Here is a 20,469-nt window from a genome sequence, read left to right on the forward strand (position 1 = left end):
TTTTTATGCAACATCAAAGTTCAAATATCCTCCAACAGACCAACCTATTTACAGTTTCTAAACATATACAAAATATTCATTTATAACTGTTTGAGGCGGAGGCGACTCTCCACCGTTTAAAATGTCATCACTAGTCCAATAGGGTTAAGTTCAACCATTGTACTAGTAATTATATTTATGATTTAGAATTTTAGAAATAAATTTAGGAAAATGATTTAGGAATTCTATGAATAAATTTAGAAAAATGATTGAGGTATTTTAGAAAAATGAGAAATTTTAGGATCCAAAAAATTCCAAGTAAGACAAAACAGAGGAGTAGTTTCTACAGAGTGTCTGAGTGTTTTGTAAATCTCTTCTCGATTGGTCTTAATAAAGTGTACGAGTGTTTCCCAAGTAAAGTTTGTTCAACCTCCACAGTGGTATGATATTATACTGAGTATAAGCTCTTATGGGTTTTCTTTGGTATCAAAGTCATGCCCTAAACTCAACCATATCAATAGATCGGTAAATCCTCAAACGTCGAACAAAGTATTGTGAGCCTCGAAGACATAGTCAAAAAGCGACTAGAAAAGACTCCAAAAGAGTCGAGCCTCGATTTAGGGGAGCATACTTTGTTCGAGGAGAGATGTTGATGAAAGTGTCCCACATCGGTTAATTTAGGAAATGGTATGAGGCCTTTGAGGGAAGCCCAAAGTAAAGTCATGAAAGCTTATATTCAAAATGAACAATATCATATCATTATAGAGAGTCGTGTTCGTCTAACAAACATGTACCTTCATTAATTATTTCAATATAATTTCAAGAAAATGACGGAAAACGAAGAAAACTTGGAAAAAAAAAACTCCAACCAAATTCTATTACCGTCCTAAAACCAACGAACCAGTTTAAAAGATGCAAGGGATTGAAATGTAAAATTATACATTGCCCATTTGCCACTGCATACAATACTACATATTAGCATAGTCTTCGAACATGAAACAAAGCAAAGGGCAATGGGAAAGTACAAGGAAGAACAGAAGACATCATAAACCATTCAATTCATACAGTATTATAGTTAATTCAGTAACCAGTTTTCTTCTGCTCTTTCTTCCACAAAACTCCTATCTTCTTCAACACATTTCCATTCTTCTTCTTTGGCGACGCCTCAAGATCTTCCGAGTATGGTGACCCCATAGGGTAATTGTTCTCCAAACAAACTATTTTATCAACAATCTTCCCATTGTTCCCAGTTGAGAGTATTGCAGCAGCTGCCTCAGCTGCCTTCCTCCACTGCTCTGCTTGCACTTTCAACCTCCTCAGCTCAGCTTCCATTTCAGAGCTTGCAGCCTGTGCAGCATCCAACTGCTCGGCCACTCGTGTCGCTCTTCGGCTACTTTTATCTGCCTCTTCTGTCGCGTGCTCGAGTTTCATCAGCGCCTCCTTCTCTGCAGCTTTGGTTGTTTCTGCTATACTAACCGCTTCCTCATTGATCTTCTCAATTTCCTTCTTGAGTGCATCATTTTCCTCTGTTGTACCCTGCAGCTGTGTTTCCTTTTCCAAGAGCCTGTTCTTCAGCTCCACCATATCAGCCTCTAACCTTTGTAGTTCCATTGCTAGTTCGAACTCCCTGTCGATTGGTATCATTTTGCTTATCTCTGAGTTGAGAACCTTGTTCTCCTCCACAATGCTACACAGTTGAGTTTCTTTTTCCTTAAGGTCTACTCTCAGTTGTTCTAAGTTCGCCCTGGTCTCCTTAAGTTCTGCATCCAATTCGGCCTCTTTCTGACATGACTCTACTTTCATTTGTTCCACAAGTTCGTGAGCAATTCTAATTTGCAATGTTGTACGAACATATTCCTCCTCGAATCTTGCCTCAGCTGCCTCCAATGCAGATTTTGACTTATCTGCTTCTAATCTCATAGCGGTTAGCTCAGTTTTTACCTCATCAATTTCATCGTTTCCATCGTTTTCCTCAGCAGCTTTTGCATTGACGTCAGGATCTAAATCATTGTCTTCAGAATCTAACAGTCCTTTCTGAATCTTCTTGCTGATTTGTTCCTCCAATGATTGAATCTGAGCTTTTGATTGCTCCAACTCTAATGACAGAGAGTTGTAAGCGTCAATGGCTTTAATTCCATCCGATTGCAGCTTTTCCACAGCTGCCTTGGCTGTTTCAAATTGATTATGATTTGTCCTTACAACTTCAAGAGCTTGAGCTTCAGATTCTTTACAGTAACTAAGCTCATCTTTCAATTTTTCAACTAGGGAGAGAGTCTCTGATAGCTGCGTTCTTAAACAATCTATCTCAGTTTGTGCAGACTCAGCAAGCTTACTCTGGGTTGCCTCAGATTCAGACACCGTCTCCAACTGGACCTTGAGCCTCTGAACTTCATTCATGGCAGAGGCCAATGAAGCAGCATCAATTGAATGTTGCTTTTGAATGGCCTCCAGCTCAGACTGCCATGCTCGATCACGATCTTGAGAAATTTTGTGCAGTTCTTGAACACGATCTTCCTCCGAAGTGGAGAGCTCGAGCACCTGCTGTTGGGATTCTTCAAGCTTTGCAGACATATCTGATAGTTGTTTCTTTGCTTCTTCTGCCTCCTGTCGGGCCTGTCTTTTGTCTGATTCAGATGCGCTCAGTTGGTCACTTGTCTTCTTGAGTTCCTCCTGGAGTTGAGAAAGCTGTGATTCCAATTCAGCCACTTTGCTAGGCCCTTTACTCTGAAATGAGAAGAAAAAAAATTATAATATCAACAAATCAAAGTGATATGGTATAATCTAGAACCTCTATCATTGGTCATAAAAAGTAAAACAAGTACCTCAGTGGCCAGAGATCGTGGTGACTTGCGGTCAGTCACCACCCTAGGACTCCTCTCTCTCGGTGACTTGCTAGCAGCAAGTGGAGAAGTGGAAACGGAATCAGGATGTGAGCTTGGAGTTTGAAGTTGACGAGCGGTTCTAGGCGTCCTGGGGGATTTTCTTTGAGGTACTTCTGAGGAGCCAACTCTGCAGTCCAATTTAAACAACTTTTAATATCTGCCCATAATATAACGTTGCTACTTAGCTATAGCACTAGGTGCCAATGAACCAAAAGTGTCTTTTATCCTGAGAGAGGATAGCGGATAAACACACAAATCAATGGAGGATAAGCTACCATGCATATTCTGTGTTCAGCGTAGCTTGACTTGTAATTAAGAACATATCAATCTCTGATAAGTCTTCACTATTGAGTTGAATCTCTGATAATAATTTAAATTATATATTATCACTTCAATCATGATCCTAAATGTTAAACTATACATATCTTTAGACCCCACGTATAAGGAGAGGTCAAATTCCACACCTTTCTCTCGAGTAACGTGAATTTTTATCTGCAAATCAATCTCTCAAATCGACCCAACTCGCAACTAGATCATGTAATTTACCTCATCTAAAACCTTGCATGATTGCATCATGGACAGTATTACTTCTTTAAGTAAAACATAAACATTTCAGATTACAGTTAAAAACAATCAGAAATCAAGAATGAAAAGTGGGAAGCCAAAAGATAAAGAGCAAAAGAAATCCGTTCGATTAAGCGGCCAGAGGGTGCAAGCAATTCAAAAACTAAACGATAGCCTTACTTTGCTTTGGGTGTCTGCATGCTTGGGTGTTTCCCTTAGAAAAATAATCAAGCAGATAAAATAATTGAGTTATAGAGTCTTCTGACCCACAGTACCTGAAAGAGCCGAGAGAATCTTGCGTGAGAAAAAGAACAGAAAAGGGAAGCCAATATATGTTTGTACAAAAATTATTCACAAAGGATAGCAGCCTCACTACCAGAGATCAACATCAGTACCAAACTTAACAAAAAAGACAACACACAATGCAATCCCTTCAAAGAAACTCCAAAAAACTAACCCCACTACAACCAACAAAAGCCAAATCCATTTCAATTTAGCCTTTTTTCAAATATGAAAGTAAATGGAAAATTGTAAGAAACAGAACCCTATATTTATCATTAGGCAAAAAACATGTTTCGGACTTTTAACATTTCCCTTTTCCCTTTTGCCCCTCCTTTTTTCCCTACAGTGACCTCTGTTTGAAACGCACTACTCTGGCCCAAGGGCCCCTGAAATTCATTCAAACGAATTATTACATGAAATTCCGTACTTAAGGTGTATTCCGCCGGGTTTTTCAGAGGAAAATTAGCTTTCATTTGAGTATTTTAATTCCGGATACACTCAGAAATGGAAAAAGTATGAAGTTAAGCAAACTATAAAGCAATGTATTCAATGGTGGATCATAAAAAGCACTAACAAGTAGATTAAAGAAACAAACATATCCGAGGAAGAAGCAAAACAAATATTAATGGAGAATGGTGAAGAAGGGCTTTCAGAGTCGGCCCAGTTGGGTAAATAAACTGAACTCACAGATCTGAGAGTATAAAGTATTCAACATAAAAACAAACAGTAAGCAGAATCACAACACCAAACTCGCCATAGAAGAAGAAGAGATTTCCAGAAAGAAGCAAAACCTCAACAGTTTCGCATCGTAAAAATCAAAACCATCCGGAAAACGCGACGATTGCTTCCAAAACGCTTAACATTACGCGAAATCAAAGCGCACGTCAAAAGAAAACAGATCTTTCAGCAAGTAGAACAGAAATGGCGCATATATTGGCTATTATTCTCAAACAAACAGCATTTGGCGAAGCGGAAGGAGGCAGTAAAACAGAGTGTTGTTACCCGAAAATGGAAATCTGCTGATGCAGCTGATGCTGGTGGTGATTTTCCTTAACAAATTCGCTTGAAATTACAGAAACCCTAGTTTTTTGAGTTGAGGCTGCAAAGGAACGGTGAAACGAAGGTGCTAGTTCTTCATCATCTTCTTCAACTGGTTTTGTGCTCAGTTCCCGAGTTCTCTTTCCATTTCTCACTCTTCAAAAGTCTGTTATGTTATGTCAGTGGGAGGGAGCGAGTGAAGAAGAAAAGCAACGTAAAATCAGTAGTACGATACATTTCTTTATTCAGTAGCCATTTTTTTGGGCCACGCTCCTCATGCTTCACGCGCTTCTTCACCCTCCAATCACGTTTTTTCTCCAGTTTTTTTTTATGGAAAATAATCTAAATTGATTGATTTATAAATTTAAATTTAAAGTTTAGATACTATAATTATATAATATCCAAAGTTCTAAAAGTATCAATAGAAAGTTAAATTTAAATTAATTTTGAGTTTATTATTTTTTTTAATATATGTTTAATAAGTTTCTCCCCTTTCAAAATGTAATAATTTAATAAATTATTGAACTTTTTAATTTGATGTTAGAGGAATCGCCAAGTTTATCAAGAAGTTGATGGTCCAAATGACCGCGTTTTATATCTAATAAATTTGTGAATTTCAAAAAATATAATAATAAATAAATAAATAATAGACACATTTTGAGATTTAATTAAATTACTCTACAAAATATTGAGAACTACCTTCTTTATTATTATTGGGCATGAATTTAAAAATTGACCACTTTTTTTAATAATTATTAAATGTGGACTCAAAATAATTTTTTTAAATATTATATATATATATATTTAACGGTGTAAGGCTATGAGTTCATTGTAACATTCTCCTTTTACGTTTTCATTTTTGAAAGCTTAGTTATAAAATGTTTTTTTTAGTATTTAATTTCAACTATATTTATTGAGTTTACAATTATAAATTAATTTAAATAATAATGAGGAGATTATTTTATCCGTTTTTTTGATGTGACCATAAGTGGGAGGCATTGATGTTGGCCACAATGACCCAAATGTTACATTCCTATGAGCCTGTGCTCTGAATCATCATTGCATCAGCATCAACATTCAACTTGATTCTAAGCCAAGCAACCATTTCCTAAAATCATTTCTCTCTTCTTTTTTTTTTTTTTTAATTTCGCAATAAATAAAATAAAATATGATTTGTAATCACTTCTAAACCAAATATAATTTTGAAACCGAATTTAAAAAATAATAAATATAATTTTTAAATAAATAATAAAGTTTAGGAGTATTCTTTTTATAAGTTATACTAACTAATTAATATTATCATGATTAATTTTTTCAAAATGAATATAATTCGGTAGTAGTTAATATATATATATATATATATATATATATATTATTTTCTTAGAGTTAGAAAGTTCAAATTCCAATAAATAAAGCAAAGAATCAATATAAAAATATTACAGGTTTTATTGCGTTGTGAAACAACTTGGTTAATATAAGTGCCGCACATGGGAGTAGGTGTGGGGCGGCCGTACCGGCGGAGGAACCGTGGGAGAGAGAGAGAACGACACGGTGGACCTGAGAAGGCGCGTACGGCAGAACCACCGTAACGCAGCGGCCATCTTGTTGCAGAGAGGAAAGGCTTATGCCATATTGTGGTCGGTGTCAATTAATGTTTGTCTCGACATGAAACAAACCCTTTCTCGTTGTCTGCTTCTTGCATAATGGACCACCACCTCTACAATTTAATTAAACTATAAATTTATATTTGAATATTTAAAATTTAAAAAGATTTAAATATATTTATAAACTTCCAAACGCTATAATATATTTTTTAATTTTAAAAAATCAACCAGTCTATTAAAATTTAAATTTATGGTTAGAATCTCCTAAATAAAACTTAGAAACTCCTAAATTTCAAAAATTTCCCTTAATTTTGAAGATTCAGAGACCAAATTTATAACTAAATTTGTAAGATGATGACAAAATTCAAGAACTCGTTATTAAACAAGTTTAAATTAATTAACTCGAAACTTGACGGGTTTACCTACGACCATGTCACAATTTCAATAATCTAACTACCCCAGAAAACCCCATTTAATGGCTTAAATATAGTAGAGAATTACCCTGTACACTGTAAATATTACTGTATAATTGAAGATCATTTACAGAAATCAATTTTTAGATGGCAAACTGGGGATTCTTGAACTGAGTTTATCTCCGAGCAAGGTAATTTTCCAACAATCCCATTGGAAAATAAACGCAGAAGACTTCTTTGGCACAACTGCAAGATCAAAACCACCAAATAAAGAAACATTCAAGGTCATTTGTTAGAAAAACTTGGTCAAATTCATATAACTTAATTGGTTTTGATCACAGAAAATGCAATAGATTTAAGATTCATAAGGAGGAGTTACCTCGAAACTTATCATCTTTAGTCACAATTCCAAATGTTTCTGCAGTTTCACGAATCATGATGCCGCTTATTCCAGTAAAAGCAGGTATTTTACACTCGACAACTGCAGTGGATATCATCAAATGATAAAATAGCCAATATGAGATAGAGAAACACTAGTATGAAACCTCATGCTCTTATTACAGAACCATTTTAATTGTTCTTGTCTACAAAATTCTCTAATTGTTCTTGTTTTGCTTCTTTCTGTAGCCTTCTTGCTGGTTGGGTCTTGTTTTTTGTGCTTTCTTCCATGGTATGAAAATTGGTTTATTTGATGAACAAGGACTTTATATAAATATGATATGAATGCAAACAATTCAATAGGAGAAAATAATGATTTTACCTAGGATCATGGCACCATGAAGATCCGCAACGAGAAGATTTCGAGCTAATGTATCTGGCCTGCAAGATTTGAAACTCTGATCACCCAATGACATAGATAACATATCACTAATACAAGTAAAACATTGATGTAACAAAAAGTAAAAATCTAACCCAACATGGCACAGCCGTTGTTTCATGTAGCTTTTCCACATATCGTGCATTGGCCAAAAGATTTCAAACCTGAAATAGAAAGCACAATAATTTATTGTCAAACATAAATGATAGTGACAGCAAAAGAAGACCCATTTCAATGGGATGCTTATGAAGAACAAACTTAGAACTCTATTGATTCTAATTCCCTTTTGATGAATAACCTTCTTAATCCTGTTTTGATGGATAACTATCAACAAATAGATTCTAATTCTAATTTCAGGAGAAATAGACACTTTCATCAGTATATTTCCAAACAAAATAATCCATTGTCAAACATAAATGATCGTGGCAGCCGAAGAAAACTCATTTCAATGGATGCTTATGAAGAACAAGTGTTACATTCAATAGAGTGCAACATACATGACTTTACTCAATAACCTTCCAAATTTCTTTTTTGATGAATATCGATCAACTACTAAATTCAAATTCTAATTTCAGGATAAACAGACATATGGGATAAAATGGGGCGAGGAGCCGGTGAAGAGAGCACTCAACCAATGAGAAAAATAGAACTCACTTATGGAAATCAGAAGGCAGATCAAATGTTCCACACTTTTTATGTTGCTTCATGGACATATGCCTTTTGGATCGTTTTGAATTGCTCTGCAAAGCTCTCTTACGAGAGCCAATCTTTCCAGCACGTTTGGGAACAAAGTTATCAAGAAGGATCCAAGCATCAACTTTCAATTCTCTTGACCGCTTAATGTAACCGCTAGTTCTCAGCTTGTGACAAATCTTATCAACCACTCTTCCTCTATTACTTGAAACCTACAGAAGATGTGAGATTCAAGATGAGTTTTATTAGTTCTCGTTTGATAATGGTTTCCTTTTTAGTTTAATGTTTTAAAAATGATGCTTATTTCCTCACAATTTTTAGTGTATTTTTTCATCTTTTTCATACCACGTTTAATTTCAAAACAAATTTTTAAAGACTACCTTTTTCAGTTTTCAAATTTTGCTAAGATATTGAAATTGCTTTTAAAAAGCTGGATGCAGACATACAAACGTGTGGATGAAATAACATTTATAATTAAGAAACAGAAAACCAAGTTATAAATGTTGAAAGGCCCTTTTAAGTTTCCAGTGATGTCAACTTACATCCATATTTGTAGACATCAAATTTTCATTCACAGCAGCTGAGAGGGTGAAATATATAGGGTCGCTTTCATTCACATCTGCACATGAAAGAAATCAACTAATAATAAGCAAACTAAAACATACTGCCTTCCCAGCAAACGAAAATATTAAAACCATAGTTATGACGAGGGGACCTTTATTTGAGGGTTTCCCTTCAGACGGCAAAAGAATTGAAGAATCATACTGATTTCCCGAAACAACACTCGAAGAGGAGTCGTTCAAAGTAGCTTTTCCCTTGAATTCTTTCTTTAATTTCTCTGTAGAACCAGTCTTCTTCTGTTGTTGAAGAAGTTCGACTTTCGCAGCAGCACACCTCCGCTCCAATGCCTCCAAAGCGTGTTTCCTTAAATCTTGAGAAGCTACATTGCCCGCCATTGGAAATGGGCAGTTGATTAACCCTTCCTAAAACAATATACGATTTTTTAATACATAGAACTTGACAAAACATGCAGAGAAAACAAAGGTAGAGGTCCATGAGTACTACTTTGATTGATAATTGTGTTGACAGAAAAGTCATGATCTTAGAGACAAGCCAATTTTCCGTAGAGACCAAAGCGTTATACAGATTATCAAAGCCTCAATTGACTAACATATGCAACAAATCAAAAGGCGGAGGGTAGCGCATGACAGTTCAAATTTGTCGCGGGGCTGTATCTATAGTGGCTATTCTTTGGAAATTGGTCGAATTTGAAAGGATTTTGAATTTAGGCATGTAAGAAAATAATGGAATCAGATTGCCTCCCAGTAATTTCTTCTATATTACTACAGTTTCTTCTTTATTCAAGCAAACACAACGGCATCCAATCAACCTGCTTTTTTTTTTTTTTCTATTTCATCTATTTTCATTTAGACTGATTGAACTTTCAGTGATGAAGATATTAAACAAAAACTCTTGATTTTCTTCTCAGTATGTGTTTGTACAAACTAACATAACATTCCCAGATAAAACAGACCTTGGAGTCGGAAAAAATGAGACTGCAGCGTGCTGCGACAGCCGCTGAGACGATGTCCAGCAGGATCGGCGAGCGGCGCGGTGAGAGAGGTGCAATGGCGTACTATGGGAGGGAGGGGCGGCTGGAACGTGAAATCGGCTTGTTCAAACTGTAAAATAAATAAATTGAGAGACGAGGAGGGGAGAGGGAGGGGCGGTGGCGATTCGTCGGGAGTGGCGGGTGAAAATAGGGTTTAGAGAAATAAAGAATAGAAATGGCTAAATTATTTAAAATAATAATAATAATCATAATAATAAAGAAATGAAAATTTTAAATATTCGAAATTTCAAAAGTAATCTTGATTTAACAAATTATTATTATTATTATTATGCTATTAATTTTAGATGGATATTTTGTTTATAAATTTTAAAAATTTTTGGTCCATGAGATTATTGGTATATAAAGGATATGAAATAGTTTATTTCATAACTATAGATAGTAAATAATTATTTATGGTAAAATTTGATAAATAAATATATGGTAAAACAACTCTATCTAATAAACTGAATTATATATAAATTTTTAGTATTGTTTTGAATATATCTCTTGTCTTTGTATATATATATATTAATATAAATCTATAACTAATATTCATTCAGGTTATTTATTTATTATTAAAAAAAAAAGTTTTTTTTTTTTGTATTTATTATTATTTGGGTTTTAATAAACATTAACAAGCGGTCTTTCTTTGTACTATCAAATTTAAAGCAATATACGCCATAATCCACCTTGAGACGGGTGGAATACCACCTCGACCTGGGCGGAGATGGCGGATATAGCAACTATTGCTTAGTAGGAGGAGAAAGTGGGGTTCTTTCTCGATCTCCATGACTCTGCAACATAGATTTAGCTCTCATCGATTTAGCGAGGGTTGTGTAATTCACAAGAATCGGTGAACTAGTTTAGCTTTCGTAGTCCCATACGGATGATCTAGGTCCTTCGTTGCTATCTAACCAACTTGTTTGACTGTATCCTTACTAGGCTCTTGTCATCATGATCTAGAATCGAGCTCTTTCCATTAAGTTATGTTTCATAATCACTGCAGAGACCGTTTTCAAATTCGATGAATTTTCCAATATTTGAGGTATTCTCTTACTCTATAAATACATAATCATAAATCATTTTCCATTAACCATGCGGTAGAATTCAATTAAATCTTTTAGAAGTTATCAAATAATTTTGATTTTTAAATAGTCGTCATAATCCAAATGTTTATTTTATCATTTCTGAAATTATCACCGTTTTCAGAGTATCCCAAAATTCAAATTCAAAAGTACTCGAAATTTCCAACTTTGAGGCAGAGTAGAGTCAACTACCAGCCCATTGGGCTAACAGGTCAACTAATTTGTTCCTTAAATGGGCCCACGTACACAATGGGCCAGAGTACAGTGCCAATTACCAACCCACTGGGCTAACAGGTCAACCAATCTGTGCTTTAAAGGGGCCCACTGTACGTGGGCCTACCTGCCCCATTCCGAAAGGGTTCTAAACCCGAAGTCCTCTTTCTAAATAGAAATAGAAGAGATTAACAATTACAATTAAAAAAAGAAAAATGAATAAAAAATCGGGAATATCAAGACCGTTGGATGGGCGAATGTACCCTCCTACAGATTACTTTTGGGTTTCTTAATCAAGTTCCTTGCCGTGACGGAGACTGGGTGACCTGCTGTACAGGTGGCAACTGCTGAATGGGCGGAGGAGTTTTAGTGAAGGAACGAAGGTTCCACAACATGATCTTTGAGCAATCTCCCGAAGGAATGCCGGTAAGTTTAGCTTCATCTTCAAGTACTACTTGTTTCACGAAATTAACAGACTTCTGATGAAAATTAATAAAAATCATTAGGATTAATTACTATAAATAATTACAAACAAAATCATAGAAATTTAAACACACCTGAGAAGTGTCTTGGACAGAGGAAGTTCGACCCCATCTCTCGGGGTCCCAAAGAATGGAGCTATTGAAGGCAAAACTGGAGATATGGATTTGGGGCTTAGGGTTTTGAATTTGGTCGCCCATTTTCTTCAAATGCCATCCGATTACTTGAGAAGAATCACAAACAGGCCCTTCGATTACTACCTTTTTCTTGTTTGCGGTCACCACCGCCATTGGCCATGTCCCGAACACTCTGAATTCAACGCCAATTTTGAATTTGAATGAGAAAATAATTATAGAGAAAAAGAGATAGAGAGAGAGAGAAGAAGAAATCGTACTCGATTTCCCGGAGTTCATCGAAGAATCGAAGATCGTAAAAGTTGGAAAGTCCGGCGAAATGAACGATTCCACTAAGGCGATGATGTTCAATGTGCTTCAAAGCGACGTTCCTCTGATGATTCATCTCCGCCTCTGAATCCGTGAAATTCTCCTTGAAAACCAAATGTCTGTACATAATCCCTGTTTTCCTCATTATCTCCGCCAAATTACTCGATTCACTCTTCGCCTCCACCACAATCCACAGCAATGGCTGACCTATTAGCCTAATCGTATTCGCCAATCGCCTCAGCCCTACTTCTCTCAACCTATCCCTACTTCTCGTCGGCGTCACGATTATGATCTGCCTTCGCGGCTCCATTTCCGGTTCCTCTTTCCGATTCTTCTCCTCTGTTTTCCTCGCCGGCGGTGGTTCCGCGAGCACGTTCCGGCTGAAATTCGAAGTTCTCTGTGCGGAAGTCGGAGGAGGAAGGAATTCGGTTCTGTTGGAGGGGGCGGAGGAGATGGAGGATTTGGCGGTGGGAGCGAAGCCGGTGAAAAAGCCCATGATGAAGCAGAGGGAGAAGTGGAGGATGGCTTTCTTGCAGAGCTGAGCTCTCTTCTTTGGTCTTTCAGTAGATCCCATTTTGGAGAGATGTTATGATGGAAGGAAGTTTGGAGAGGGAATTTAAGATGAAATCTCATTGTGTTTTTGCATGGAGGAGGAGGCGGAGGAGACGGAGGAGGAGACGGTTTGATTTAGCGGTTTCTTGAAGTCAAAGGAAGAAGGAAAGAAGGGTGTTTTTTTGTGCACCAAATTGTTGGGTGGGATGGAACCCATCAACTAATATAATTAACGTTAGGATCAAAGCCATTTTCTTCATGGTGGTTGCAAATTTCTAGATTATATATATATATATATATATATATATATATATATATATATTACATTATAACAAAATAAAATAAAAATATGTTGAAATATCGTTTTAGTCCCTACACCTGCTTTTAAATATTACATTTTTTTTTAAATTTTATTTTAGTTATTAAATTTTAAATTTTGTTTTATTTCAGTCTTCAAATTTATAAAATATTTATTTTAATCCATAAAATTTTAAAATATGGTCATTTTAAGTTTTTGTTAAGTTATTTTTCTATTTTAAATTTATTTTTTCAATGTTTATCTTTAATTTTTGGTAGTTTTTTATAGTTTTTTTTGTGGAGGTATTATTTGATTTTTAGGAGATAAATAGTATTTTATGATATGTTTTTATAGATAAAAATAAAAAATTTATATTAAATTTCGTAATTTAATTTATTTATAATTAATCTTATTTCCCGCTATAATAGTATCAAAGATTACGAAACTACCCATACGGCCATACCACAGGTCAAAAGTAAGCACCATGCCGTCCAGTTCGAATCAAAGACGAGGAAAATGAACGAAGCTCAGACCTCCAATGGAGTTTCCCTCTTCTGCAGAGTTTTAATTCCTTTACCCTCTCTTCCTCTCGTTTCCAGTTCGAAACCGCAAGGATTTAGGTACTTCCCTCCCCCGAGGACGTCGTTCTTTCATTTGTTTGGAAGTCCCGGCTTTTCTTCTTCTTCTGCTGCTGCTCCAGAACTTGTCTTTGGATAATGTATCTGTTTCTAAATTTCAATTTATTGGACATTTTTTTCGCCTTAATATCGGCATGACCGATGAATTTTTTCATTTGTTCGGTTGTGCGGCTTGAAGTCTATCTGTTATCATGGAATGATATTGCGACGGGAACTCCATACATCTCCTATTGAGGTACGCTTTTTGGACTCTGAATATTGTTTTTGCATTTGGGATTCAAAGGAATTTTCGTAGTGTATGAATATTTGTGATGGTTCTGTATTTTTATCGATATTGAAATGTTGTACGCAAGGTGTTTGAAGAATGTCCGCTTAGAGATATAGCTTGCTTGTTTCGACGGGAAGAGTGACACTCTAATATAGTTGGTTTTCAGAACTGGAGCTGTACATATTTGGTGCACAAGATATTTTCTACTGTGGAACCGGTAAGTTCCGGTTTGACTTCCCAGATTTGAATGCCTGATCTAGGCACTGCCTCATGTGTTCAATTTCTTCCACCCCATGGTTTCTGGTTGTTTCTTATGCAATCAGTCTCTAAGTCGTACAGGAGATAGTGGTTTAGATCAAACATGGTTGAAATCTCCATGTGGAAGTTGACTCTTGCAGTTGCAGGGGATGGATAAATTGAAAAGCGGTGAAGTTTTTTCTCCCTTTATTTATGCACCATTCATTTGTGAATCTCGTGCTGTTCACTGCAGAATGGCTTTTATAAGAACCTTAAATTCTATATATTTTGTAACTTTATCATCAGAAGCTATTGTTTTCTTCAACCCTTGTAGTCCAGCTACCTCAATAAAGAACTTCAAACCTCAACTGCATTTAGCACTCTCCCATATTCGATTCAGTTCCCTGCTTGCCTCTCCTCCCAGCCCTGTTACTGAACATTCTCACGATGATAATATAATCTCTCTCTGCAAGAAAAAATTACACAGAGAAGCTCTTCAAGCATTTGATATTTTTCACAAGTGTTCAAGTTCTCCATTGAATTCTATCACTTATACCCATTTAATCCACGCTTGCTCTTCTCTAAGATTCCTAGAACATGGCAGGAAAATACATTGTCATATGTCGACATTCAACTACCAGCCTGATTTGATTCTTCAGAATCATATTCTTAATATGTATGGAAAGTGTGGGTCTTTGAAGGAAGCAAGAAATATTTTTGATGCAATGCCCCTGAAGAATGCGGTATCTTGGACCTCCATGATATCTGGATACTCGCATTATGGTGAAGATGATAATGCCATTACATTGTATGTTCAAATGTTACGATCAGGACATATTCCTGATCACTTTACCTTTGGAAGTGTAGTAAAATCTTGCTCGGGACTTGATGATCTTATGTTAGCAAGGCAACTACATGCCCATGTTCTAAAGTCAGAATTTGGTGGTAACCCAATTGCACAGAATGCTCTAATCTCTATGTATACCAAGTTCAGCCAAATTGCTGATGCAACAAATGTCTTCTCTCATATTATTACAAAGGATCTAATTTCCTGGGGCTCAATGATTGCTGGGTTTTCCCAGCTTGGTTGTGAGATTGAAGCTTTATGCCATTTTAGGGAAATGCTTTCTCAGCCTATCTATCAGCCAAATGAGTTTGTCTTTGGTAGTGCCTTCAGTGCTTGTAGCAATCTCTCAGAACCAAATTGTGGACGCCAGATACATGGCTTGTGTATAAAATTTGGGTTAGGAAGTGATCGTTTTGCTGGATGCTCCCTTTGTGACATGTATGCAAAGTGTGGATTTTTAGGATCTGCCAGAACAGTATTTTGTCAAATTGAAAAGCCTGATTTAGTAGCTTGGAATGCTATCATTGCGGGATTTGCTAGCGTTGGTGATGCAAAGGAATCCTTGTCATTCTTTTCTCAGATGAGGCATACAGGACTTGCTTCAAATGATGTCACTGTCCTCTCTTTACTTTGTGCTTGTTCAGAGCCTATGATGCTTAATCAGGGAATGCAGGTTCACTCCTACATCGTCAAGACGGGCTTCGATTTAGAGGTTCTTGTGTGCAACGGTTTGCTTAGCATGTATTCAAAATGCTCAGATTTGAACGATTCACTTAAAATATTTGAAGATATAGGAAATAAAGCTGATGTCGTTTCATGGAACACCATGCTTACTGCGTGTCGCCTGCGGAACCAAGCTGGAGAGGTTTTAAGATTAATGAAGCTAATGCTTGCTTCTCACATTAAGTCTGACCGTGTTACTTTAACTAATGTGTTGGTGTCATCTGGACTAATAGCATCATATGAAGTGGGAAGTCAAGTTCACTGCTTTATCATGAAATCAGGACAGAATCTTGATACTTCTGTTTCGAATGCGTTAATCAATATGTATATGAAGTGTGGATCCCTTGGATGTGCTCGAAAGATGTTTGATTCAATTGATGATCCCGATGTCATTTCGTGGAGTAGCTTGATTGTTGGATATGCTCAGGCTGGATGCGGTGAAGAAGCTTTCGAGCTGTTCAGAACCATGAGAGGCCTCGGCATAAGGCCAAATGAAATTACATTTCTAGGAATCCTTACTGCTTGTTGTCATGTTGGAATGGTAGAAGAAGGTTTGAGGTTATACAGGACAATGCAAGAGCAAGATGACATTTCACCAACCAAAGAACACTGTTCGTGTATTGTCGACTTGCTCGCCCGTGCTGGATGCTTGGATGCAGCAGAGGACTTCATCAAGAAAATGCCTTTCGAACCCGACATCGTCGTCTGGATGACTCTGCTAGCAGCATGTAAAGTTCATGGTAATCTTGAGGTTGGCAAAAGAGCTGCAGAGAATGTATTAAGAAATGATCCATCGAACTCCGCTGCGCTCGTAATGCTCTGCAACATCCATGCTTCTTCGGGCCATTGGAAAGACTTCGCTCGATTAAGGAGATCAATGAGACGGATGGATGTGAGCAAAGTTCCCGGTCAGAGCTGGATTGAGATCAAGGATAGAGTTCATGTGTTTTTTGCAGAAGATAGCTTGCATCCAGAGAGAGGTAGAATATACATAATGCTAGAGGAGTTGATGTTGCAACTTTTAGATGATAGTTGTGATCCATTACAGATGGAGTCTTGTTTGGGTTACACAATATGATTAGTTATTCAAGTAGTTTTTTTAGATGTACATTGCTTCTCGCAATAGAGATGGGTATTTATTCTTTTGACTAAATTATCTTTTGTTTTTATATATTTATGTATGATAGTCTTAGAAACATTAATAATGTGGGCCGTAGCTCAGAGTTCAAACTCGTCACACTCAATCCAGGCCCAGATAATGTGGGCCATAGGAGTTAGACCAGCCCATTAGCTCAGGGTTCAAACTCGTCACACTCAATCCAGGCCCAAAAAATGTGGGCCGTACGAGTTAGACCAGCCCATTAGCTCAGGGTTCAAACTCGTCACACTCAATCCAGGCCCAAATAATGTGGGCCGTACGAGTTAGACCAGCCCATTAGCTCAGGGTTCAAACTCGTCACACTCAATCTAGGCCCAAATAATGTGGGGCCGTACGAGTTAGACCAGCCCATTAGCTCAGGGTTCAAACTCGTCACACTCAATTCAGGCCCAAATAATGTGGGCCGTACGAGTTAGGCCAGCCCATTATCTCAGGGTTCAAACTCGTCACACTCAATTCAGGCCCAAATAATGTGGGCCGTAGGAGTTAGCCCAGACCATAACCCGGGTTCTAAAATTTGAAAAAGGTCGATCTGTAGTTTCCTATCGTAGAGACGACAATTTAAAGCGGGAAGCATGTGAATGTGTCTACTGAAAACTTCTTCCAAATCAGTACGATCGAAGCGTCACGGTGGCAGTCACCATCGCGCGGCGGATATCCACCGCACCAACAACTCATTTCATCGATACCATCTTCTCTTTCTCTCTTCAAGATTGTTGTTCTGCCTTTTCTTTTCGATTTCCATGTGGCAGGTTCTTCTGGCGGCGGCGGTGGCAGGATCCACTGGACTGGTCGCGAAGCACGTTTTTGGCGCCGGTGTAAACCCTAATGGGACTATAATTGCAGAAGAATTGAAGAAAGGTGATGAGAGTTGCGTAGATCGGGAGGAATCTGATGGCATTGTGAAGTTCGAGGGTTCGATCGACACGGAATTTGGGTCCCCTATGGTCTCGAATGGACTGAATGAGTCTGAACGCGAGGGGATTTTCAGGTTTTCGAGTTCGGATTCTCGTGGAGCGACGAGCTCTCGACTTGGATCGAAGAATTTGGGGAAGAAAACTAGGAGTCGGTGCCGTGGAGCGGCAAAACAAGGTAGGGGTAAAAATGTCGAAGTGGAAAATTGTGCTGCTAGAGAAATGGCGACGGAGCCAAAAAAGAGTTCGGGAAGGTTTTCTGTACTTTTGAAAAAGAGGAGAATTACTAAGAACTTATGTGCTTCCAGGAGTGAGTCCTGCTCTTCCAAAGGTAAGATTATGCGATCATTTGAATAATAAATCCTTTTATTTCTGTTTGGTTTCTCGGAAAGAACAGTGCCGACAGAACCATTTCAAGTTTCAACTGCTAATGATCCTTACGGCGATCCTTCTTTTGTTTCAATACGATACTAGAATACGGAATGTGCAGCTTTCTGGACTGCACATCCTGATTATATTACGTTCAAAATGACAGAAATCGTGGACTGATTACTGAGTTATATATGGTTAAATAAGTGGGTTATCTTCGTTTTGAGCGATCTTTATTGTTGTAGATATGTAGAAATATTATTTTCAGTTAGTTTCTTGGATTGCACATCCTGAGTATGCTCGTTTCTGATCTTCAATTTAACTTGGTTTAAAAAGAACTTTTTGTTTGTTGATTGTAGAGCTAATTCGGTGAAAACAAGGAGGCATGTCTTTTTGTTGCATTTTTATACGTTTGAGTTCTAGTTGCATAGTGTGGGTTGGGGAGTCAACAGTTACTTAGATTTGATAAAAGTTATGCAACCTTCGTTCTTGCAAAGTGTTCTTTTTGGTTTTTTCTTCTTTTCTTTCATAATTAGGGCGTGGGGCCCCACTGTTTTGTTGATGATCCGTTTCTTCAATCTCTGAATGCTTAACCCACCCCACTATTTATCAGGAGGCTTAGCCCACCCACGCAGCTCCAAAAGGCCAAGAATCAAAAGTTAATTAAATTTTCAGTTTGGGCTTGAACCTAGGACTCAGAATATTCGAATCCTAAGCCCTCTTGAGTATGTAATTAAGAAAGGAACTTGCAGGCTTTGTTTTTTTGGGGTCTAAAAACTCCAACCTTTTGGGTTCATTTAGCATTTAACTTCAATTTCTTGTAGAAAAGTCTTGCATCACTGTGCCTAATTTGGTATTTAAATTTGAAATAGCTACCAAATCTTATGCATGGTAAACATGAACTGTGTTCATTCACCTCCAAACATTTACATATATAGGTAGCGGTGTTTGCTGTTTCTAGTTTGTTAGTTTAACAAGATTTCCTCAATTCTAGTTGCTTCTATGAATCAGTCATCTTAAGCTACTATTCATGTGTGGCTTTTATGTTCTTTTCAGATGGCTCTCTATTTCATTGGGGAATTGGTGTTGGAATCATGTACATGATGTCGGTAGGAAAAACAGAAATAAATAGGCTGAATGTAACTGTGGACGAGACTGCAAAAGTTGTTCGAGAATTAAAATCAGAACTTTACAGGAGAAAATATTCACGTCATGTGCAGGCAGGCAAAGCTAGAGAAAACTTGCAGCCAATTCATCCTGAAATTGACAGGTCTAGCGCAGAGTTGAGGCGTCTTAACGAGGTGAGAAATTACACACTGTCTATGTTCGATGATGGGGAATGTGGAAGCAGTGTTCTTACTGAAGAACCAGATCCAGAGATAAATGAAATGGATGAATTGGAAGCAGAGCTCGCCACTGAATTTGAAAAACTGCCATGGTGTTCATCTGAAGACAGTTGCCAAGCAGGAGCTATAACGGAACTGGAAAGGGTGATAGTCTTTAAGCCTTGAATGGGGCATACCCTTTCAGTTCTACTTCATTAATTTTTCAATCAAATCTTGATGAATGTGATAGTAGGACGAGTTTCAACTATTGCAAAATATCCAATCTATATCTTATGCTAACTTGATTGAATTGGGATTTTCCAGACCAAGGTTTCAGCTATTGAATTACATGTTCCAGAGAACCCAAGATCTGATGCTTATCCATCCCACGGTGTAGTACCAGCCGAATTGGATCAGAAACTGTGCCATGTGCTTATTGAACAGCAGGAGAATCAAATTGTGGAGTTGGAATCTGAACTCCTTGTCGCCCAATCCAAGCTAAATGAGAAAGAAGCTGAACTCCAAGCCTTGAAGGACTGTGTGAAACGCCTCACTGAATTCTCTCTAACAACAGTTTCTGGCAAGTTCTTGTATTATACTATTGATTACAATAATTGTTCACCTCGACTGCCTTGCAAATTGAATAATCTCTAACAAATAGTGTTGAATCCCAGATGATGAAGCTGAAGCTCACACTGAGAAGAAGCAGAGCTGCAGCTCGTGGGAGCAATTTAACCAGATGGGCTGTGAGCCAATGAGATCAGTAGTAGTTGGGATGAAAAGACCCGTTGAATCTGAAACCTGGGATTGTAATGTATGATGATAGGATTATAGAATAGTTGCAATAAATAGTTAGAAAGCTGCCAGATCTTAACTTACATCAAATTGTAGATCTCTCACAAAACTGCATGTGATAGTTTAATATATTATGTAATATTATACTTAGCACATGGTAATTGGAGCTGAACTTCTCTGAATGATTCCCTGATGATTTTGTTAGCCCCATCAGAGGGAAGGCAGCAATATTTGTTGAC

At 37.3% G+C, this 20,469-nt stretch overlaps 5 protein-coding genes across 10 annotated transcripts; 2 read left to right on the plus strand and 3 right to left on the minus strand.

Annotated features, from left to right (window-relative positions):
* Window positions 1-830: 830 nt before the first annotated feature.
* Window positions 831-4,965, minus strand: LOC111482097 (interactor of constitutive active ROPs 2, chloroplastic). The gene is made up of 4 exons (XM_023127750.1): window positions 4,710-4,965; window positions 3,606-3,700; window positions 2,802-2,988; window positions 831-2,703 (listed from the first exon to the last, which is right to left on the minus strand). Exons 2-4 carry the CDS (start codon window positions 3,623-3,625, stop codon window positions 1,060-1,062), a joined length of 1,851 nt encoding a protein of 616 aa, XP_022983518.1. The 5' UTR covers window positions 3,626-3,700; window positions 4,710-4,965; the 3' UTR covers window positions 831-1,059.
* Window positions 4,966-6,137: 1,172 nt separating this feature from the next.
* LOC111482383 lies at window positions 6,138-10,040 on the minus strand. Of its 3 annotated transcripts, none has more exons than XM_023128131.1 (9): window positions 9,807-10,040; window positions 8,988-9,255; window positions 8,815-8,891; window positions 8,234-8,484; window positions 7,675-7,743; window positions 7,523-7,581; window positions 7,142-7,243; window positions 6,853-7,008; window positions 6,138-6,445 (listed from the first exon to the last, which is right to left on the minus strand). In XM_023128131.1, the coding sequence occupies exons 2-8, from the start codon at window positions 9,226-9,228 to the stop codon at window positions 6,899-6,901; spliced, it is 909 nt and encodes a 302-aa protein (XP_022983899.1). In that variant the 5' UTR covers window positions 9,229-9,255; window positions 9,807-10,040; the 3' UTR covers window positions 6,138-6,445; window positions 6,853-6,898. The 3 variants fall into 3 exon arrangements, with proteins under 3 accessions (XP_022983899.1, XP_022983897.1, XP_022983898.1); XM_023128129.1 differs by having other exon boundaries at window positions 6,138-6,462; window positions 6,852-7,008; XM_023128130.1 differs by having other exon boundaries at window positions 6,138-6,459; window positions 6,851-7,008.
* Window positions 10,041-11,143: 1,103 nt separating this feature from the next.
* Window positions 11,144-12,852, minus strand: LOC111482222 (probable beta-1,4-xylosyltransferase IRX9). 2 transcript variants are annotated; one of them, XM_023127910.1, is made up of 3 exons: window positions 12,057-12,852; window positions 11,740-11,971; window positions 11,144-11,658 (listed from the first exon to the last, which is right to left on the minus strand). In XM_023127910.1, exons 1-3 carry the CDS (start codon window positions 12,677-12,679, stop codon window positions 11,476-11,478), a joined length of 1,038 nt encoding a protein of 345 aa, XP_022983678.1. In that variant the 5' UTR covers window positions 12,680-12,852; the 3' UTR covers window positions 11,144-11,475. The 2 variants fall into 2 exon arrangements, with proteins under 2 accessions (XP_022983678.1, XP_022983677.1); XM_023127909.1 differs by having other exon boundaries at window positions 11,144-11,661; window positions 12,057-12,848.
* Window positions 12,853-13,377: 525 nt separating this feature from the next.
* Window positions 13,378-16,827, plus strand: LOC111482386 (pentatricopeptide repeat-containing protein At3g53360, mitochondrial-like). 3 transcript variants are annotated; one of them, XM_023128135.1, is made up of 3 exons: window positions 13,378-13,575; window positions 13,772-13,828; window positions 13,947-16,827. In XM_023128135.1, exon 3 carries the CDS (start codon window positions 14,269-14,271, stop codon window positions 16,744-16,746), a length of 2,478 nt encoding a protein of 825 aa, XP_022983903.1. In that variant the 5' UTR covers window positions 13,378-13,575; window positions 13,772-13,828; window positions 13,947-14,268; the 3' UTR covers window positions 16,747-16,827. The 3 variants fall into 3 exon arrangements, with proteins under 3 accessions (XP_022983903.1, XP_022983905.1, XP_022983904.1); XM_023128137.1 differs by having other exon boundaries at window positions 14,028-16,827; XM_023128136.1 differs by having other exon boundaries at window positions 13,378-13,828; window positions 13,957-16,827.
* Window positions 16,828-17,392: 565 nt separating this feature from the next.
* Window positions 17,393-20,412, plus strand: LOC111482212. Its single transcript, XM_023127899.1, has 4 exons — window positions 17,393-18,072; window positions 19,167-19,600; window positions 19,760-20,015; window positions 20,110-20,412. The coding sequence occupies exons 1-4, from the start codon at window positions 17,409-17,411 to the stop codon at window positions 20,253-20,255; spliced, it is 1,500 nt and encodes a 499-aa protein (XP_022983667.1). The 5' UTR covers window positions 17,393-17,408; the 3' UTR covers window positions 20,256-20,412.
* The last annotated feature ends 57 nt before the right edge of the window (window positions 20,413-20,469 follow it).

This window comes from Cucurbita maxima, unplaced genomic scaffold, assembly GCF_002738345.1.
Source record: "Cucurbita maxima cultivar Rimu unplaced genomic scaffold, Cmax_1.0 Cma_Scf00007, whole genome shotgun sequence".
Classification (NCBI taxonomy): Eukaryota; Viridiplantae; Streptophyta; class Magnoliopsida; order Cucurbitales; family Cucurbitaceae; genus Cucurbita; species Cucurbita maxima.

Bases quoted from the DNA above. Each gene is read 5' to 3' on its own strand.
- LOC111482386 (XM_023128136.1), top strand. From the start codon at position 14,269: ATGGATAAATTGAAAAGCGGTGAAGTTTTTTCTCCCTTTATTTATGCA.
- LOC111482383 (XM_023128131.1), bottom strand. From the start codon at position 9,228: ATGGCGGGCAATGTAGCTTCTCAAGATTTAAGGAAACACGCTTTGGAG. The intron at 7,582-7,674 runs GTTAGATTTTTA...CAAATCTTGCAG, and splicing joins CAACGGCTGTGCCATGTTGG to GCCAGATACATTAGCTCGAA. The intron at 7,009-7,141 runs GTAACTCCTCCT...TTGATCTTGCAG, and splicing joins TAAAGATGATAAGTTTCGAG to TTGTGCCAAAGAAGTCTTCT.
- LOC111482212 (XM_023127899.1), top strand. From the start codon at position 17,409: ATGTGTCTACTGAAAACTTCTTCCAAATCAGTACGATCGAAGCGTCAC. The intron at 18,073-19,166 runs GTAAGATTATGC...TGTTCTTTTCAG, and splicing joins TGAGTCCTGCTCTTCCAAAG to ATGGCTCTCTATTTCATTGG. The intron at 19,601-19,759 runs GTGATAGTCTTT...GGGATTTTCCAG, and splicing joins CTATAACGGAACTGGAAAGG to ACCAAGGTTTCAGCTATTGA.
- LOC111482222 (XM_023127909.1), bottom strand. From the start codon at position 12,679: ATGGGATCTACTGAAAGACCAAAGAAGAGAGCTCAGCTCTGCAAGAAA. The intron at 11,972-12,056 runs GTACGATTTCTT...CGTTGAATTCAG, and splicing joins GATGAACTCCGGGAAATCGA to AGTGTTCGGGACATGGCCAA. The intron at 11,662-11,739 runs GTGTGTTTAAAT...AATTTTCATCAG, and splicing joins CTGTCCAAGACACTTCTCAG to AAGTCTGTTAATTTCGTGAA.
- LOC111482097 (XM_023127750.1), bottom strand. From the start codon at position 3,625: ATGCAGACACCCAAAGCAAA. The intron at 2,989-3,605 runs GTAAGGCTATCG...ATTGGACTGCAG, and splicing joins ATGCAGACACCCAAAGCAAA to AGTTGGCTCCTCAGAAGTAC. The intron at 2,704-2,801 runs GTACTTGTTTTA...TTCTCATTTCAG, and splicing joins CACGATCTCTGGCCACTGAG to AGTAAAGGGCCTAGCAAAGT.